The sequence below is a fragment of the Limulus polyphemus genome, unplaced genomic scaffold, assembly GCF_000517525.1.
Source record: "Limulus polyphemus unplaced genomic scaffold, Limulus_polyphemus-2.1.2 Scaffold599, whole genome shotgun sequence".
NCBI lineage: Eukaryota > Metazoa > Arthropoda > Merostomata > Xiphosura > Limulidae > Limulus > Limulus polyphemus.
In genome coordinates, this window is record NW_013666209.1 from 55,812 (window position 1) to 75,663 (window position 19,852).

At 31.2% G+C, this 19,852-nt stretch overlaps 2 protein-coding genes across 5 annotated transcripts in view; one reads left to right on the forward strand and one right to left on the reverse strand.

Annotated features, from left to right (window-relative positions):
- LOC106459378 (ancient ubiquitous protein 1-like) overlaps positions 1–15,186 on the forward strand; it is a 67,016-nt gene extending 51,830 nt beyond the window's left edge. Inside the window, exons 10-11 of the mRNA XM_013918994.2 lie at positions 3,611–3,774; positions 13,482–15,186. Of these exons, the coding sequence (XP_013774448.1) occupies positions 3,611–3,774; positions 13,482–13,613 (296 nt within the window). The 3' untranslated portion in view covers positions 13,614–15,186. The remainder of the gene's footprint in view (positions 1–3,610; positions 3,775–13,481) is intronic.
- LOC106459379 (L-seryl-tRNA(Sec) kinase-like) overlaps positions 15,093–19,852 on the reverse strand; it is a 25,985-nt gene continuing 21,225 nt past the window's right edge. For 3 of the 4 annotated variants that reach the window (XM_022385847.1, XM_013918995.2, XM_022385846.1), the window contains exon 7: positions 15,093–18,986. In XM_022385847.1, coding sequence (XP_022241555.1) covers positions 18,784–18,986 — 203 coding nt within the window. In that variant the 3' untranslated portion in view covers positions 15,093–18,783. The remainder of the gene's footprint in view (positions 18,987–19,852) is intronic. The other variant, XM_022385848.1, reaches the window with a different exon arrangement.

Below are 19,852 nucleotides of genomic sequence, written 5' to 3' on the forward strand. Positions count from 1 at the left end.
AAATTAAAAACTTGTATGCTATTAAAATATGGATTATTAGTTAAGATTTTATGCTGTACTAATTGGTATAACATAAAAAGTAGTTTTAATGTAGAATTTGAATGTAAGACACAAAAACCTTGTGGTATGCACAGTAAAGGATACCTGTAAAGATAATAGGAATAAACAATCTCCAGGTTCTCGAGCTTCACTCCATCCCCACCACTCATCTAAGTGATCAGGCAATTTCACTGCCATGTAGTCAATATATTTTTGCAATTTTTTGTGGCATTTCATTATTACCCTTTGATAGCAGTATGGAATCGAAACGTAAAGCATCTCTAAGTGTTAGTGAGGCAAAGTAAAGCTGCAAAGTTATGACATTAGCTGAGAAAATTCTGATCCTTGATAAGTTACAAAGCGGGATGAGTGTAGCACCCATATGCCGGGAATATGGCATGAATGAGTATTTCATACATACAATTAGGAGGAGTGAAGAGAAAATCCGTGCAAATGTTAAGGCTTCTGCCTCTATAAGTGCTAAGGTTTCTTAAGTGCCTAGGAGGAAATCTGTTCATGGAAAAAATTGAGAAATTATTGAATGTGTGGATCAGTGAACAAAAAAGACTGTTTGTAAGAGTGTAGCTATATATGAGAAAGTGTGTAGTTTGTATGAATACGTAGCCTCCAATGAGAGTGGAAATGCTGCAGTTTTCAGTGAGTTTCATGCAAGTAAAGGCTGATTTGCCAAATTTAAGCAAAGCTACAACCTGCATAATGAGAAGCTGCAAGGTGAAGCTGAGTCAGTTGATATCAATGCAGCTGCATGGCTCAAGGAGTGGTTCCTTGAATTCATTAAGGAAAAAGGATATGCCCCTCAACAGGTGTTTAATGCAGATGAGACAGAGCTCTTTTATAAGAAGATGGGCAACAGGATATACATCACCAAGGAGCAGAAGGTAGCATCTGGGTTGAAGGTCTTGAAGGATAGGCTCGCTTTGTTTTATTTGCGAGAATGCGTCTGGTGACTTTAAATGCAAGCCTATGTTAGTGTATTGCTTCACAAGCCTACACACATTAAAAGGCAAGAATAAGTGACATTTGCCTGTTGTTTGGTGTTCAAATAAAAAGGCTTGGTTAACCTGAAGCTGTTCAACACTGTCATTACTTGACATGGACAGGGTGAAAAGGCAAATGCATGTAGTGTATGTTCGTGAAGCAATAATACTGCTACAAGAATTATATATATAGCAGATGGTAACCACTCAAAAACAAAAGTGGTGAAATATGAGCATTTTACATAAATTTCACAAAATATGTTCCTAGTGTTTTTCAGAATTCTATTGTTTGGGTAATTTGATTTAAAAAAAAATTGTAAATAAATTCTTATCTGTGTAGATATTATAATGTTTCATCTATTCCTTTAGTTTCATCTCTATCTGTACTGACTATTTTATATAATCAATTTGTGGTGTGGTTTGCAAGACATAGTGATTTTTATATTGGAAAGGATGTGTACCAGTTTCACCAAAAATCACTTCTGCTTCGTGTTATGATATAAATCTGAATAAATCATTAACAAACTATTGTTGGTAAAAACTGGGATATTCACTTTTCATTATTAGTATGAACTTTGTTATCATAAATAATGAAAATTCAAAAATCTTAGTTTTTACTGACAAAATGCTCAGTCGATATACGTGCAACCATGTACTTTACAGAAACGTTTATGTCTATGCTTTATACATCTCTTCTAACTAACAAACAGCAAATCCATGTGAAAAAGGTAACTTTTTACATATCAAATAATATAAACAGTGAGAAGGTAAAATCTTTACCAGGAATAGATTTAGGTCTATTGGTCCTATAACAAATACTTAGTCATGCGAATATTCTTTTATAATTATAATATGTTATGATTTGTTCATACTTGGTTGTGTTTGGATTGATCAACAGCTGTAAAATAAGAAGTCAGCAACCAATAGTAATTATCTAGATTGATTCTCTACTGCCCTCTTACATTAAGAATCATTAACAAAGCTGACTTTAGGAAAATCTTAACATGAAAAATTTAAGTGAAAATTGTTTCAAAAGTTGAAGCACAATAATTTTAGTTAATGATTGTACAAATTCTGATGCAACTTGTATATATAGAACCATGTTAAAGAACTTCTGAAAAAAAGAGGGAGAGACATGATAATACATATAACACACTCTCTTAAAACATGAGTACATATTGATTCTGAATTTGTGGAGATATTTTCATAATGATGAGTTGAATGTAAACAGAAGTGTGGTGGTTTAACCTGTTGAGATTTAACTGGGTTACTAAACTGACAGGAGCTTGTGTCATGTGATATTTAATTTAGCCTAAAATGTGAAGCCTTCGACCACTTAAGAACACTGTCTATTTATATATATTCTTAGTTTTATCTGTATATCTATGTTTACTTGGTTTTTGAGCACTTACCATAGTTTTTGATGAAACAATCTAATATTTTTCACACAGGGTTTTGACTACCGCGTAATATAATAAAAAAACAGAAATTTTGGATATGGGGGTCAAGGCTTTGAAAATACAAAAGGATATGTAAGGGATCATTTAAAATAAGTTTCCTATATTTTTTTAGGGACTCTTAGGAATGGCTGTGCAATTTTCTTGAAAATTGCCCAAAACAAGGTGTGCAACATTGTTTATAAAATTTTTTTGAGTCCCTTGAGTTTTATGGGTAATTTATTAGAAATTTAATAAAAATAGAACATAAGGAAGATGATCATATAGTTAATTAACAAACTTCCTTTTGCATGTCATTTTATGAAGCAGTTAGTTAGCTTCATCAGTATTCTGATTTTCATTTCAGTTACTGTTGTTTACAGTGTGATCAAACTATTTAAAGTATAAATATCTTCTAGTCAATGCAAAAGAGTTGCTTCAAATACGTTTTTCTTTTATTTAAATCTAGTAATTTATAAATCAAATTGTATAGGTACCTGTAGAATGATAGTGTTCATTCATGCATGATGTTAGAAAAACACGTAGGTTCAAGAAGTCTTGATAGAAATAATAAAATCTATAACCCAAGCTTCATTCATGGTTATCTCCTTAGTGTTTCAGAAAGATGCTTCTGGGTTTGTGATATCTTTAAAAGAATATTACCTTTTGACTCGTAACTGTTCCAATGTTATACTTAGAGGAATTGAGAGACTCTTGAAAACATAATATCTTATTCTGAATTTGTGATAAAGTTTCTAAACTTAGAAACCCAAATCATAACCTTGTTTATTAGCAAGGTTTTTGTGTTGAGAAATATCTTTTGTTTGAGATATTCTGAAATTCACTTCAAGTTTAATGCTTTAGTAATCCCAATGCTTTATGTCATCATATGATTTAAAATAGTGTAACAAAGTGACTTTTAAAATGTTACTCCTGAGCTTTTGGTTGCATTATTTCTTGTCAAGTCAGTTGTGAGAAGAATGTTTTTCAAGTTAACTGCTACTAACTGCTTTTATTAATTTTTTTTACTACCCTGAACTGTGTGAATCAATTATATGAAATTTTGTATAATTTAGTTTTTTTCAGATTGTACTTGCAAATATAACTTACTTGTAACTCTTCTTATAATATTTATAGCTACCACCAAATGTATAGATACTACACTTACACGTTTATTAGAAGGAACTGTGATTTTTACGCCAGAAAGTGTAAGTTCTCATCCACCTAAAGCCTCAATTTCAACTCCTTCTACAAGTACAGCATGTCTAGAAGACAAGTCAACGGCCTCAGACTCTTTATTTGTAGGTTTCTCATTTTTCTAGGCCCTTAGTTATGGAAAAGTTGAATTAAACTTAATCTTCTGGTTGAAATTAAAGGTTCAAAATAAATTAAAGTCAGACAGCAGACTATTATATTTTGTTTTAAAGAAACTTTTATTAATGTTTAAATGGATTAAGGTTGTAAAATATTGTACTTGTATTCAAACATAAAGCTTCATGACACTTCAAACCATTCAACATTATTTATAGAATTGTCTTTTATGCCTGAATATTATGTATATAACAAACTCTACCATTTTGCTCATTTAATCTTGGTGAAGTCTGTTAATCAAGAAACTTTCTTTTATGCACATGTCTTTGTTCATATTCACTCTTACGAGAACTTTAAATTGTCCTTTTCTTATAGGTTCATTACTTTTGTTTAGTGTATGTTTTTTTATGCGAGTCAGAAGTCACCTAGTAATGAATCCTTTATAATCTAGGAACATTTAGAATATTATATGTATGGTATATTTAGTTGATTTTACTTACCTATTTATATAATATTTGAAAAGAGTGTGTAGAATTGGTGCTACTAATTTATTGTAAATTATTCAGCAGACAAGGTGTTTAACCCTATGTATATAGTGTGGATCAAAGTGTTCAAGTCATACATGACCTTTTTATAAATTTATATTCAAAAGTAATTAACCAACTTTATTATCAATAAACTTGGCATCAAAATGTAGTATGTAATTCAAATTTTGACATTATATAAATTTTGATTTTTAATTATAAAAGGAAATATATAAATAATTTCTCACTTCTTTACTTTTAATTGCCCATTTTAGATATACTTTCAACTTGTACATGATTCAAATTGGCCATCAAATATACACTCATTCTACAGATATTGCTAAGCTATAATGTGAGTAAAAGCTTCTAAGTTTTTACTTTACTGATATATATAAATACATACACTCAAGAAAAGCAAAACCATATGCTACCCCTCATTTCATCGTGTCTCTCAAAAAATGTAAGTAATTCTCTTTTGCTATTGAAATATTTATAACCAAAAAAAGAAAGAAAGCAGATTTTGCTTTACTAGATTTGTTATGAGGCTAGTTTGTTTAGGTACCAGGTTAGGAAATATCTAGCCTCAGTTTCATTGTTTTCCTTTGTTGTGTTTAGCTCAAACAGCTAATGGACTTTTTTTTAACACACACACACACACACACACATATACATATATATATATATATATATATATATATACACTAGTTAGGAAGCCAGTTCAATAATAGTATAGTGCAGAACATTATATTTTCTGTGTTTAAAAATTGCATATTTGAAATAAAAATTAATAATATTTTGGGCCACCGACATTGATACAAAAAAAAGGTAGGCCTACAAAACTTTGTTGTCAATGGCAGAATTCCTGAAGTACTAAAATTCTAATTTTTTTACATTTATTTTTTGTCATAAAGGCAATTTAATTGTAAAAGTCAGAAACTTTATAGATTACATAAGAAAATGGAAATAAAAAAAATTATTGTGATGCTTAGTGTCCTAGCATGTGCACAAAACATTGTATGATTATAATTTGGCTATGACAAATGGCTTTTGGTGTACCCTAAGGGAGTACAAGTGCAACTGTAAAGTTAAATGAATCAAGATTTGGAAAATCATTAGCTTTCTCTGCAAGAATAGATAGTGTGCAGTTGTCTGTTACAATTTATTTAGTTATTCTAGAGAGAGAAAAGTGTAATTCCAATATGGTACATTACCTCTACTTGCATATATACCTGACTGTTCTCATTCAATGTTGCCCTCTATAGGTAATTTTGTTTTGCATGCCACAAACCTTGAACTCCCATGTACCCCACAATCAATGTGGTTCAGCTGAGTCTTGCATGTAAATCACTCTCCATCAATAGGATTGTGACACACCCTCTTGACACATGTGACTCCATCTGTTAGGCAGACATTTTTTCACTTGTGCTATTTTCATGTGTTCATTTAATTTTTTTTTTGCAAAGTAGTGATTTTCTTGATTTATTTATTTGCAACAGTTGGTTTTGTATGTAGTAGTTGGCCACAATAACTTACCTTTGTTTATTGATTTTTTCTTCTCATTTTCGACTTCTTCAGGGTTTAAGATGAATTCTAAAGTTTGTGTTTTAAAACTTTTGTTATTATTAATGCTACTTCAAATGCCATTAATTGCTTCAGGTTTGGCAGTCTCGCCTGAGGATTTTTGAACTATCATTTGTTGGGAGATTGATTGTTATATGAATCATCCTTCTTCTCCTGACAATGTTCAGGTTCCTCCTGCATTTTCTGAACCCATTCATGACAAGGAGGATTTTGGCTGTTTTTTTTCTTCCTTCATACCTATGCTATGCCTTTCCATGCATCTCCTAAGCAATCTACTAGGCCTAGCTCTGCCTTTTTGGATATGTTTTCTTAGGTGTGTTCCATTTTCACAGTTTTCTTATGATGCTGTTTACATGCAGTGGGACCTAGAGGTTGCTATTGTGCTTCAGTCTTTGTGCGATCCTATCCATTGCAGTTCATCCCTTTGATTGGGATCCCTCATCCTATCATCACCTGGATAAAGGATCCTAGTGAGTGTTTTTGGATTAAAGCTGGACCAATCAACATAAATCCTCACACATGTGTTGGTTGTGTTTCCTCTTCCTTGCTCAGTTTGTCTCAGGATCTCCACTCTGTGCAGTGGGTCCTGGAGGTTTATGTTGTGGCCAGCTTCTGTGTGGTCCTATTCGAGGATAATGTTGATCGGGGTGACAGTCACTCCTCTTGCGCTCCGCCTTGGGGTGTTTTCACTGCCTGAGGCTGATGTTGTGCTATGAGGTGCCAGTCTCATTGAGTTTGAGTTGATGTGACCTGCCACATTGGCACATTTCATCTTACCGTCATTCAGATGTCAGGTTCCCGATTGTGTAGTTGGTTGTGCATTTGCACATGTGCCCATTTCGTAGATCGGTTTGCACAGTATATGGTTCTGTTCTATATAACTTGAGGTATAGATAGTGTGGACCTTTCTCCTTCCACAGGTCGGAGGTTCTATTCCCGATGCTGCTTGGTTTTGTACTAAAGATGACTGGCTGCATACAGTCAGTCACATCCTAGCCATCCATTTTAGCTTTCCTCAAATTCCTGTCTGTGGATATTTCTTCTGCGGGATTGAGATTCTGGTAGAGTGTGGTTTGGATTCCAACCCAACCTGGTTTTCTCTCCCTTTTTGGTTGTGCTTTACCCACTCTTCACTTGTGTATGCGACACCTATTTCCACGCTGGATGCAGAATACACCTGGTACAGCAGTGGTGCAGTCTCCCAGATGCTTTCAAAGGATCCTTATTTCTTTCCCACACACTGTTCCCTCCACCTATTCAATATGGGATTCTAGCTATAAATGTGAGAGGAGGTAACGTACTATATCAGAAATTATTTTCATATGCTGAAAATATATTTCTGAGAGGTACTTACCTCTACTCACACTTCCCACAATTCCTTCCCACTGAAAACCTGTTTCTTTTCTACCTAATCTCGAAGTAATAATTTGGTAGAATCAATAGAGGGAGTCACATGCATCAGGAGGATGTGTCGCATTTCTATTGGTGGAGGATTGTCACACGATGATTTACATTGGAGGTGCAGTTGAACCACATTGGTCATGCGGTACATGGGAGTTAAAAGCTGGTAGAAGGCTAAAAAAGTTTTACATATAGAGGGTAGCATTGAATGAGAATAGCTAGCTATACATGTGAGAGGAGGTAAGTATCTATAGGTGGTTTATTTTCAGTATAGGAAAATAATAACTTTAGATTTGTTGATATTTATCATCTTTTACCCTACACTGCTGATTTTGCTACAGTTAGTGTTAAGATATATAAAATGACAAATAGAATATAATGTTTTACTGAAAAAAAGACTTGATATTCATTTAGGGAGTTCTAGAGTTTATGCAAATAAAATATGAAACTGTAATTTCATTACATACCCACTTAACTTACAAAAAATATGAAATTTGAAATAGTTAATTGTGGGACAGCAGATTTATTTCAGTACAATGTTTCATCTCCAACAGTGAGACATGATCATGTATAACATAAAAGGTACAAGTAAATTCAAATTGCAGATACATCCAATCAAATAATTGGTGTTATGATACTAGGTCCCTCTGGTTAATGTACTTAACTTAGTACAAATATAATGGCACTCATGATGTTTTATTAATTTCATTCTTAGTGCTTCTAGCTTTTTTCTTGTATTTGGGTTTTTCTCTATATTCAGTACTTTAATATTTTTAAAGTTTATTTTGTGTTGTTTTTCAATCATATTTTCATTTACACTGGAATCTATATGTTCCTAGCATTTGGTTATTATTTTGCTACCTGTTTCTGTTATATAGAAACTTTCACAGTCTGTTTTATACACTGCACCATTGCCATATTTTCCATTATTTAACTTTTGTAGAAAACTCTTAGTTCCTAGTTTAGTTACGATTTTTATATGTGTTTTTTGCCTAATTTGTACATTAATCTAATTGATTTTTCATTAATAACACCTAAAAGATCTATGTTTCTTCTCTTGTTATTCTTGTCGTTCTCATGTGCTCATTTTTTCTTGGTTTATTTTCTTGATTGTGTCATCAATTATGCTTAGGGGTTACTCATTTTTGTTCTCAAACATTCTCTCATGTTTTGAATTTTGTTGTTCATATTTTCATTGATCCATAGTCTGTTATTCTACATCCTTTTAATGTTCTCATTTTTACTTTTTTTACCATGTGCAGAAAACTAGTTCACAGAAATTCCATCTTGAGTCTTCTTTTGGTGAATTTTCAAACTAAATGTTTCTTTATTTTCATATTGAAAAAGTTTATAAAACCATTTTTCTTTTTTTCTGTTGTTTGTTAATGTGTTAAAAAAATACATTGTTTCTTCTTCTCTTTTAAAGCTACATAGGATATCATCAACATATCTCCACCAGAAAAGTGGTGGAAATACAGTAGTATTAATGGCCTTTGTCTCTATGCTGATGAGACATAGTGTTGATAATACTGTAGATAATGGGCTTCTCTTTGTACATACATTTTTTTCAAATATAAAACAGTTATTAATTCCAAATTCCAACAGTTGTTTCATCTTTTAAATTTATTTTTATATTTTTGTTTTCACCATTGTCTGTTTTGTTTAATGCTACAATAATGGCTTCTTCCAATGATACTTGAGTGTACATTGGCTCTATATCAAAGCTACATTTACTGCTATTAGGGTTTTCTTTTTTCATTTAGTTTGTTACTTCATAAGAGTTGTACATGACAGTTTTCTCATTTTCTGTGTATTGTTTTAGGATCTAAGCTTGCCATTTACATATTCATAATTGAATTCATTATATTTTGATAACATTGGTGTCATTGAGAAAGGTTCTTTATGTTTCATTGTTGCTCTATATAACTGTGATATTCTTACCTCTGTACTTCTTAAAAGTAGATAAAGATTATTGTTGATCCAATTTTTATCTTTTAGTTGTTTCAAACATGCATTTAGTTTCCTTTTCCATGTTTCATTAAGGTTTTGTTTCACTTTTTCAAATTTTGTACTGTTTTCAATCATTTTTTTGTATTATGTTATTAACAGTATCACAACAGTGTTGCTTTTATCAGGTTTTGTGATTATTTCTTCTTACATTTGTTGTAGATCCTGTAAAACCCTTTTCTCTTCTTTACTTTTTTTTTATATGATGGCAAAAGCACATTGTATAAAATCGAATTTTTTGACTGCAAAAGTTTCTATATAAGAGAAACAGGTAAAAACATAATGACCATATGCATGGAACATGAAATATAAGAGAGTCAAACATATGACTGAAAAGTAACATGAAATAAAGTATTGAATGTTGAGAAAAAACCAAACAAAATTAAAAATCTGAAAGCACTAAGAATCAAAGAATTAAAATCTAACATTAATGAAACATCAGGAGTGCTATTATATTTGTATTAAGGGGGCTAGTATCATGAACCCAGTTATTTAATTGGATGTATTTGCAGTTTGAATGTATTTGTACCTTAAATGTTGTATGTGATCATGTCTCACTGGTAGAGACAAAACATTATACAGAAATAAATCTTTTATCTCACAAATAGATGTTTCAAAACTTCATATTGAAAACTGTAGGTTGAAAAAAGTATTTTTATTCTTAACATGAATACGACCTTGCACTAAGATTAGTCAGAGTCTGAGTCAAATTTAATCAGTAAATTCACAGATAAATCTTTAGCAAAAATTCTGATTTTTTGTCTCCAACACACTTGCAATGTTTACTAAAAGCCTATCGAAGTTCATAAAGTTACATATAGTAAATTTGGAATTATAGTAAACATTGTGTATAGCTTTATAGATAGTGGGTTGGTGCATAGCACTAATGCCATTCATGTAGGATTAAGATATGACAGATAAAACTTAAGCCCATCTGTTACTTAATTCTCCAAATGCCACTGAGATATACTATTTTGGGGGAACTACACCTTTTGCTGTAGCCCCCACAGACTAGTAGAGATTTGTAATTGATGCCTTTCTTGTGATTTTACGTGGATCAAAGTTAAACATTTTACTCAGATTTATGGTTTTTGGTCAGCCATTACTCTGTATCCTTACTTACCTAAATGAAACTTTAACTTTATTGACAATCCCCACAGAATAAATACATTTATTTGGGATTTTTCTTTTGACTTTACATGGGAATGAAATGTTAAAAGAAACTTCCATTGTATGTAATGTACAGCTCTGAACCAAGAGACATTACCTGCTTATGTAAATGTTACAAGGGGCTCTTGTTATTAGTGTTTTCATTAACACAATGTATGAAATTGTATATATTTTGTTCAAAAATGGGTGTTATTTGCTCAAACATTACTTGTAAAGTTTTGCCATTGTGAATAAACCTATCTATGCAGGAACTGACTTTCCTATATGTCATATGGTCACAATTTAATATGCTCTTATACTTCTTTCTCACAAATAAAGTCTCAACTTGATATTGTGATAAGTGTCTATCCCTCTGTAGTTTCTTCTCCCTTCCCTTGAATTCCTTTCTCTCTTGAAAACTTCTGTATTCTGAGGATCTTATTTAAATAAGGTGGATGAGAGGTGGGGACACATATTGCATTCACTTGCAAATTTTGGCCATTATGGTTTGTTTTTGAGTAAAAAACTGTTCACAAATTTATTGTCTCATCTTACAGAATGTTGGTATAGAGAAACAACAAAGTTAGCACAGTATAGCTTATTATAAAAATTCAGATGTTATATTTCTTGATAGAATCTATCTTTAATAGTGTATTCAATGCTATTAATTGGTTTTAGTACAATCCTCCTTATGAACCTTTAGAAACTTCTTTCATAATACCAGAATTAGAACCTGATGGCTTTACTTTATGATATTGATCTTTTGCCAACAAGTTTAACTTTAAATTTTAATATGAATTTTTGTAATCTACATTTTCTAATAGAGCTTTCTCCAGGCTTCAGAGTTTGACAGTCAAAAGGACCCTTTATATAAAACTTTTTGAGAGTCCAATGTTCAACATGGCTTTTTAGACCAAGCTTGTAGGATCATTTATACTGGATGATGCTGATATCTACTACAAAAGGGTACTGGGGTCTGATATAGAGAACTGATTGTTGTGTTTTAGTTGTGGCATAACAGAGGATGAATATTTATTGAATATTCTAACTGTAGGATTTTAAAGTATGTTTTAATGCTTAAATATTTTATCTTGTGTTTTGTGGAGTGAGGTTATCATTTCAAGAGCAGACACCAGAAAAGAAGCCCATAAATGAAACTTGCCGAGTCTTTTGATGATAGAATTAGCATAGTAAGAAATAATAAATGATATGGTATTCTCAGCTAAAACTGACTTCCCCCAGGAGTGACAAGATAAGTCCATAGAATAACAACAGAGTCGACCAGGAAAGTAATACTGAATTCTTTGAATGTGACTGAGTTCATGAAAGAAGGAGACCAGACAGAAATTTGAAATCACAATGAGTGCAATAGTTTATTCACAATCACAAATAGCTGTGTATGTGTTTATCGTGCATGATGGATAGTTACCTTACTGGAGAGAGATCTCTCTTAATGTGAAAGTTACAATTTGTTGTTCTTTCTAAGCTGTTTATTCTTTCTAGACTTGGTTAAGACTGAGAGAACATAACATTATATAAATAAGACTAGAACTTCAAACTTTTTCAGGATAACATGTGTAACCTATGTGATTGTTGGTTATTCCCATTAATCAGAGAGAAGGTTATATTCTCAATGCATCATCTGACCTGCCAGTGGAAAAGGTGACTGTCTACTTTCCCACCCAGCAATCTTTCTAATTGGAATTAAAAGGTGTATCTCAGGTGCATGACACAGAACAATAGATAGATAGAGCAAAAGGAACTTAATGACTTTCTTAACAAATGTATTATTTGAAATGTGCATGTACACTTGAGTAAATAAAAAAAATTAAAAATTTATATTTAAGTACAAGGGTGTAGCAAATACATGGTATGCTTGTATACCACAACATTCCGGTGATATTCTTATGAAAGCCATTGATGTTTGAAACTATTTTGACCAAAAACAATTAACAATGGATTAATGTCCTATGAAGCACCATGAGCAAGAAATGAGGCTGATGGTTTGCAGACCAGCAGTCAATAATGAAAACAATTTTAGTTTGAAATGAAATTTATATACATGTACTTTAGAATTCCTTGTAAACATTGTAGCCAGAAAAGACAGTGATGCTAATGTTTTTGAAGATCCAGATTGCTTTAGATTTAACAGGGTTAAATAAATACCTATTTACTCTGAGTATTGTGAGAAAGGGAATGTGTATCTAATGCACACACATGAAAAAGTTTTTGTGCATCTTGGGAGCCATAGACACACATTTTTGCATTAATAGAAGCTTCCTCTCTCTGGTTTTTTCTTGATATATGTCCAATTTTATGAATTTAGATTATTTAAATTTCTCTTTATTTATTAGTATATTCAGTTTATTTAGAATGACTTTAATATTGCCCTTACATTGCTTTGTTATTGCTACATTTTCATTTTTAATTTAGTAAAGGACAATTTAAGGTTTCTCTCAAGAGCATATAATGAACAGGAACTTCATGTAAAAGTAAGGTAAGTCTATTGATCAATAGACTTAAACCAAGGTTAAATGAGCAAAACAGTTCAGTTTATTTGTTGCTGTAGTCCATTAATAAACTAGTGTTATTGTTTGATAACAAGAGCATTATTAATGGGTTAAAGAATTTTTGTTTTTCATACTAGTAATATATGTAAGCTTATCAATATCTTATAAAAAGGAAAAAATAACTTTTTCTTGCAAAAGTAAGTTTATGTGGTTAGGGTATGCTGTTTGTTTCCTATAGTTATATGCTGCTATCTTGTACACAAAAATCAACATCTATAATGAGCATTATACAAAGAAGTTTGTCAGGAATGCAGAACTTGTGTACTGGTTTTTGTTGTGTTTTCACAAAGTTTACTTTATAGCCCTTTGTACTGTAATATTCACTTTTTAGGTTTTATTTTTTTCTATATATTGTGTTATTAAATATACCAATCTTCCCAAGGAATATTTTAGGTGTTTTGTTACTGATGATTTGTTGACCATATTTTCAAGTATATTTTTAATAAATAAATGATTGGTCGACAGAGTACACCCTCTACTGCTGCTCAGACTTTTGGAACAACAGCTGAAGAAAGAATGCAGTCCTATCAAGACCGTAAAGCTCAACTTATTGAAACAGCTCGAAGACGCTACAAGGAGAAGCACAAAATGGTTTAAGATCAAACAGTCAGAGGGGCTTGCAAAGAACTTAACTTATGAATGTACAGTAACATTATGTAGTTCTACTGACACATAACCTATGTAGTGGTCTACATAAAAAAAAAAACCTTGTTTTGGATTGACTTGGTTATAAGGCTGAAGAAACTTCCAACTCTCCATGTAATGAAAATCACAGAAAATGAAAAAGTACTATTACAAAAAGTGGAAAATCTTAATTTATCTATTAAATACTTGTTAATAAATATTAAAAATAGTTTATATCTTATCTCAACAGTTTGGTTAGAATTTGTATTATATTAACAATACTTATCATGCTTTTTTTAAAATAAATTTGGCATTTTGTGAATAACTGATCAATTTTATTCAGTTTTTTTTTTGCTTAAAAAGTTTTAACACATAAACATGCCTAATTCAAATTGTCCTGTTTTCAAAAACAATTTAAGAACAGTGAGTACGGGTACACTCAGTATTTCAGCAACTTAGTCAGAAAAAGTTGGGAGGATTTAAAGAATAAGTAATTATAAAGTAAGGATACAGTAAATCCATATAATATCTTAGGGTGAAGCAGAAGTTCAGGGAGGATTTAAAGAAAAAGTAATTATAAAGTAAGGATGCAGTAAAGCCATATAATATCTTAGGGTGAAGCAGAAGTCTACTGTTAGTTATAATTCTACATTTTTAAAGTCAAGTGTTTTTTGTGATCTTGAAAAATGTAATGTAAATTACCATGAAAGCTTTAACCTCATAATCATATAGAGCAGTGTTTTTCAACCCTTTCAATACCAGGGACTGGCTCACTGCCTCCCTAAATTATTGTGAACCACTAAAATGCAAATATAAGAAAAAAAATTACAATTTATATAGGAATATATATATATATATAAATATTTTTGTTTTTGTGAAATCCTACAAACTGGCAAAGTGGTTGTGATGGACTGATACCAGTCCATAAACCAGTTGTTGAGAAACACTGATATAGAGTGATCAAAAAAAGGAGCATGAAATATTTCCTTCACTTTCCCTCTTGAACTAGAATGAGTCTTATGTTAATATAATTTACACACACCTTCAGTTTTCACAATTAAGTTAACATCAAAATCATATGATACTGGTATGAGTTTTGTTCACTTTGACCTTCAAGGGTCCTAGGAATAAAAATATATACTAGCAGCAGATCACTAATCCCCCTCCCCCCAATCCTCCAGAAAAACCTATTCAGCTTCTCTTAGAGAACTGAAAATAAATCATAAACCATGTGACAGTTTGTTTTTAAATTTGGGGAGTTGCATAAATGTAGAGCCACTGTTAGTTCTGTAAGTAGGATAAAGTGGTAAAGAAATACAACTTTTAAGGTTAGGCTTTCACTTGTATTATATTGTTCTGATTAAAATTACTTTTACTGGCAGTTTTAACAAATATCTGACATAAACAACCTAACTTGCTGTTTATTTAAATGCATATTTACTGAAGTTGCTCTTTTATCTTAGTTCAAAATTTTTGTTTAATTAAGATGGACTGTGAAAAAATCAACTATGTCATGAAGAATCTGAATAAAAGAGTTTCAACTGTATGGTGATTTTAGATGACGTGTTTTTTTAATAGAATACAAATAATGTTAAATGTTATTTATTATAATATTTTGTAAACTAATTATACCATGAATTTCTTTCAGTAGTTCAGTATAAAAAGTCAAAACATTTTAAAGTATTTATTGATCTGACTGGCTTGACTTAATCACATGCCCTGTTAATGTATTCTGATAAGCTTCATGGTTAAATTCTATAGTGTCTTTTAATGTGTTTGTGTGTACATATTTCTTAATGAAGTGTGGTACTATGTCTTTATGTTTTTTTTCTGCAAATCTTTTCCTCACTGTATTTTCTGTGTGAGGCTTTTTCACTTGGTCTGTCAGTTCACTGTTATTGTCTTCATATGTAAATTGTTTTTCAGTTAGTTCTGATAAGCTTCATTTATAAGTCTCTTTGTACTTGGGTTTACCAGTAAGCTAGTATTAGCTTCTTTGGATTTCTTGATATGGTGAATATCATGCAAAAAAATGGATCTGTCAATTTGTTTTTATGTGTATACCTCTTATCACAGGGTTTCTCAACTTGCTCTGATGAGCTGCATGTGGAAGTCTTTGCTCATTTATCTGTCAATATTTCCTAAATGGATATGTTTTTTATTATTTCTTATTGTTTAAGTATGTCCTTGGGCTCCTGGTATAAATTTTTAATTATTGAATCTGTTACTCTCTCCAAGTTGATTTCTGTGTAAAATTTTCTTCACTAGGTTCCTTCTAGGGAGCTTCCTGTGTAAACATTTATTGTTTGGTTGGTTCTTCCAATATTTGCTCATGAGTTTATACTGGATATTTTTCTCACAGGGCTCAATATGTTCTGAAGAGGTTATATGTGAATCTTTCATAACTAAGTTCTTAGTTTATCTTGATGAGTTTCTTGTGCAAATCTTTCTTCATTGGGTCTATCAAAATGTTATAATAAGCTTAATTTATCAATAGTAATGTTTCCTGATGATTTTCATTTATTGTATTATCTTCTCTTACTAGACATATATACTTGCTCTGGTGTTGTATGTATAAATCTATCCTCACAGGTTCTGTCAGTATTGCATGATAGGCTTCATAGTGAATGTATCCTTATTGTTTTAGTCAATATTACATGCAGGCTATATATGTCAATCTTTAATCACTAATTTTATAACCATTAATTACCTGGCCAGTATGGAACAAGTTTATAATTATTTTACTATTTTTATTTTACAAATAATTTCAGAGATGTATGTCACTTTAAAGCTTAGTCATTACAGATATGTTTGCTAAAAGAAAAGTAAAAATTAATAGTAATATTTGTAATATAACTTTGATTTGATCATGTAGCATTAAACCTTTCACAACCAGATGTGGCCTGATGGTTCGGGTGCTCAACTCATAATCTCTGAGTTGGCATCCCATCACCAAACATGCTTGCCCTTTCAGTTGTGGGGTCATTATATTGTAAAGATGAATCCCACTATCTGATTAGAGTAGGCAGTAGGTAGTGTTGACTAGGTGACTTCCCTCTAGGCTATTACTTCTAACTTAGAGAAGGCTAGCTCAGATAGCCTTCAAGTGGTTTTGCATGAAATTCAAGAGACAAATCATAACCAGACATTTTGTATTTCCATGAACACAAGAAAAATTGGGAAATTTGACAAAAATATTGAAATTTTTTATTTGATTTATTTATTGTAAAAAGAGCCTACAAAGCCATAACCATTGGATTGAGTGTGAAAACTAACTTAAGTATGCCTCTATAGTAAGCAAGGGGTTAAAAGTTGCATTAAGTCAATGGAATATGTTAAAAAAGGGTAGCATTTAGTAAAGTTTAGTAATTTTAAGTTATTTTTACCAAGTGAAAAGTTACCAAATCTAGTGATTAATATATTTTTGATTCCATAAAATTGAAATTAGACAAAATTTGTCTAAGTAAAAAAATTCATCTTTTAATTTAGCTTTGCTCCAGTTAAATTAAAACATTAAAAATAAATGGAATATAACCAAGTGAAAAGATGAAAAACATAAGTGCACAGTGTCATATTGATCTAATCAAATAACTGGAAAATGCGTGGGTTTGGGGGTCAACATCCACATGCTACATTCAACATGGTATTATGTATTTGACGTCGGAAGTTATCAACTACTAATTTTACATTACATTGCTGATTTAGAAAAAACTTTGTGGTAAAGGAGAGTAAATACTAGATAAAATATCCAGAGGTACCAAAAAAAGAATTAGATGTGCATTTTGGAGGTTCTAGAAGTTATGCAAATGCAATGTGTAAAGTGTAAGATGGTATTTTTATTCTTCATGTAAACTTCATTTTACATTCTGACTTGTCAAGAGCCCATATCCAACTGATGCCAACAGTTCACAGACATATCTTTAGTACAAATAATTTTGTAAACATCTTACTAAAAGCTTACAACATTTTGTGTAGATATTCACAGTAAATTCAGAACTATAGTCAACATTCCTTCTGCAATATTGGGTCAGTCCAGTGGATAGACCTTGTGCACGTGAGGTGTGTATAGCTAAATATGCATATGTGAGTTAACATGATTATGACCAAATTAAAATAGGCACTGTTTACTTTTGTAAAAAGTCAATGATGCTGATTAAGGAAGTAATAATTTTAAGAGGTACAGATAGAATGTGAAATGGGTAAGAAATCTTGCAGTTTTGTCCACACATAATAAAGATAGTCTTATGAGGTCAGCAATATTATCTTGATGTATAAGAAAAAATTACTTAAGCACCAGAGATAAATATAGGCCAAATACGTCAATCATGTTCCCCTCTTCTTATGTAAGTATAACTAACACAAGCAGCATTTAAGTATCATCCAACAGTTTACATATTAATTTCATGTGTAGTGTATTATTATTACAATTCAAGCAACTATTAAGTTTTCCTATTCACTTGAGAAGTACAGAAAAATGTTGGGAGAATTTAATTTTCAAATTAAGCAGTTTCTTTGTTTATAATTGATATACATTGTAAATTGCTTTTATTTGAAATTGTAAGGCCCTTGATGAAGTAGAATTAACATTATTATATAATACAGTTGATGAGTAACAATTTTTAAAAGGGCTAAACTTTGAGTTTTTATATAAAATGTTAACTCTACTGATTTGTCAGTAAGCTTCCTTGGTATGTCTGTTGTTATTGGGTCTGTAAATAAGACTTGACAGTCTTTTAATAGCAGTATAAACAATTATACATAAAACAACCAATCTCACTTCTTACTCTAAGAGAACTCGATCATGATTTGTAAAGCTTTTTAATAACAAATAGTCACACCGAATAAGTCAACCACTATTATAAAAGTTTTTACTAATAATTGAAATCTTTGTTTGTAATTGTTATCATTGTGCAAGTCATCTCTCATAACAACACTGATATAAATTATTTTTCTTTATCATTATAGAACTTGCCCTATTATTATGCTTACAATTTATTTGTTTCCTATTCATCAATATGTGACACAGAATACCACAATTTTCTTTATTCTGTAAAAGTTATTTTAATCAATTTTAATGGTTTACATGTATTAATTTCACGTGTAGTAATTTATTATTATTATACTTCAAGCAGCTATTAAGTTTTCAGTCCATATTTTTTTCCAAAAGCTCCAAAAGGATGAACATAATATTCTCTCGTACTTCATTTGTTTTCCCTTCTTGTACAGATTGTATAATTTTTTGTGGAAACTTTTCTTTGCCTTCTCTCAGTTTAGTTAAGACAGCCTGCCTTGCATTATTTACTTTTTTTGCATACTGTTGAAGTTCCTGTTTGTTGCTGGTAGTTTCTGTAAGGTAGATGATGGAACTGATAAAACTACATTTTGAACGTGAGATTAAAAGCTATTATTCAACTCAACACTATTTTGTACACAGATAAAGAAAAATACATGTAAAATTTGTAACAAGCAAATATCTAGTAAAAGCAAGTCAGGTTTTAGTGTATTTTGTTAATTTGTTAAAAGAACTTATATTTTGATTTCCTTGAGGTACTTATAAAACCAATTTGATAGAACAATAATTACTCTAGTAAATTCTAGCTGGAGACTCCTGTTAGGTTTGAAGGTAAAGTATTCAAAAATTGTTTTAAGAGTATATTTTATAAGCTGAATAAATAGTTAAAGCAGAGGCAAATCATTAACACTAGTAATAAAAATTACTACAATTCTGTTCTGATAGCTTCCTGTGGTATAATTTATGCCAGCAAAAGTACTTGCACGAAATCAGTAATTCATAATAAGAAAAATTTAAGCTTTGTGAACAGGGCCAGATTAAGGTGGGGACTGGTAGAGCTGCAGCTCCAGGTTCATCATATTAAACAAAAAAATGCATTAGAAAATATATGTATTCTGCATTAACAATAGGTTCAGTGTTTTAAAAAAAAATTTTAAACACATGGCCTAGTCATTTGTGATAAGCCTAGATTTACAATAGAAAAAAACTTTACTGAGATATATACACAATTTCAGATGATCCCTTAAATAGAATATTATTGAGCAACTAGAACTGCATGTGACACGAAAATGATAAAATCTGTCTAGCATGCAAGAGCTATGTCACATCTATGAACATGTGTCTGTCAGGAGTGGAGGTCTGGGGGGGTTGAACCCCACCCTTTTCGATGTGAAGTGCCCTCAATATGCAACATATTTTT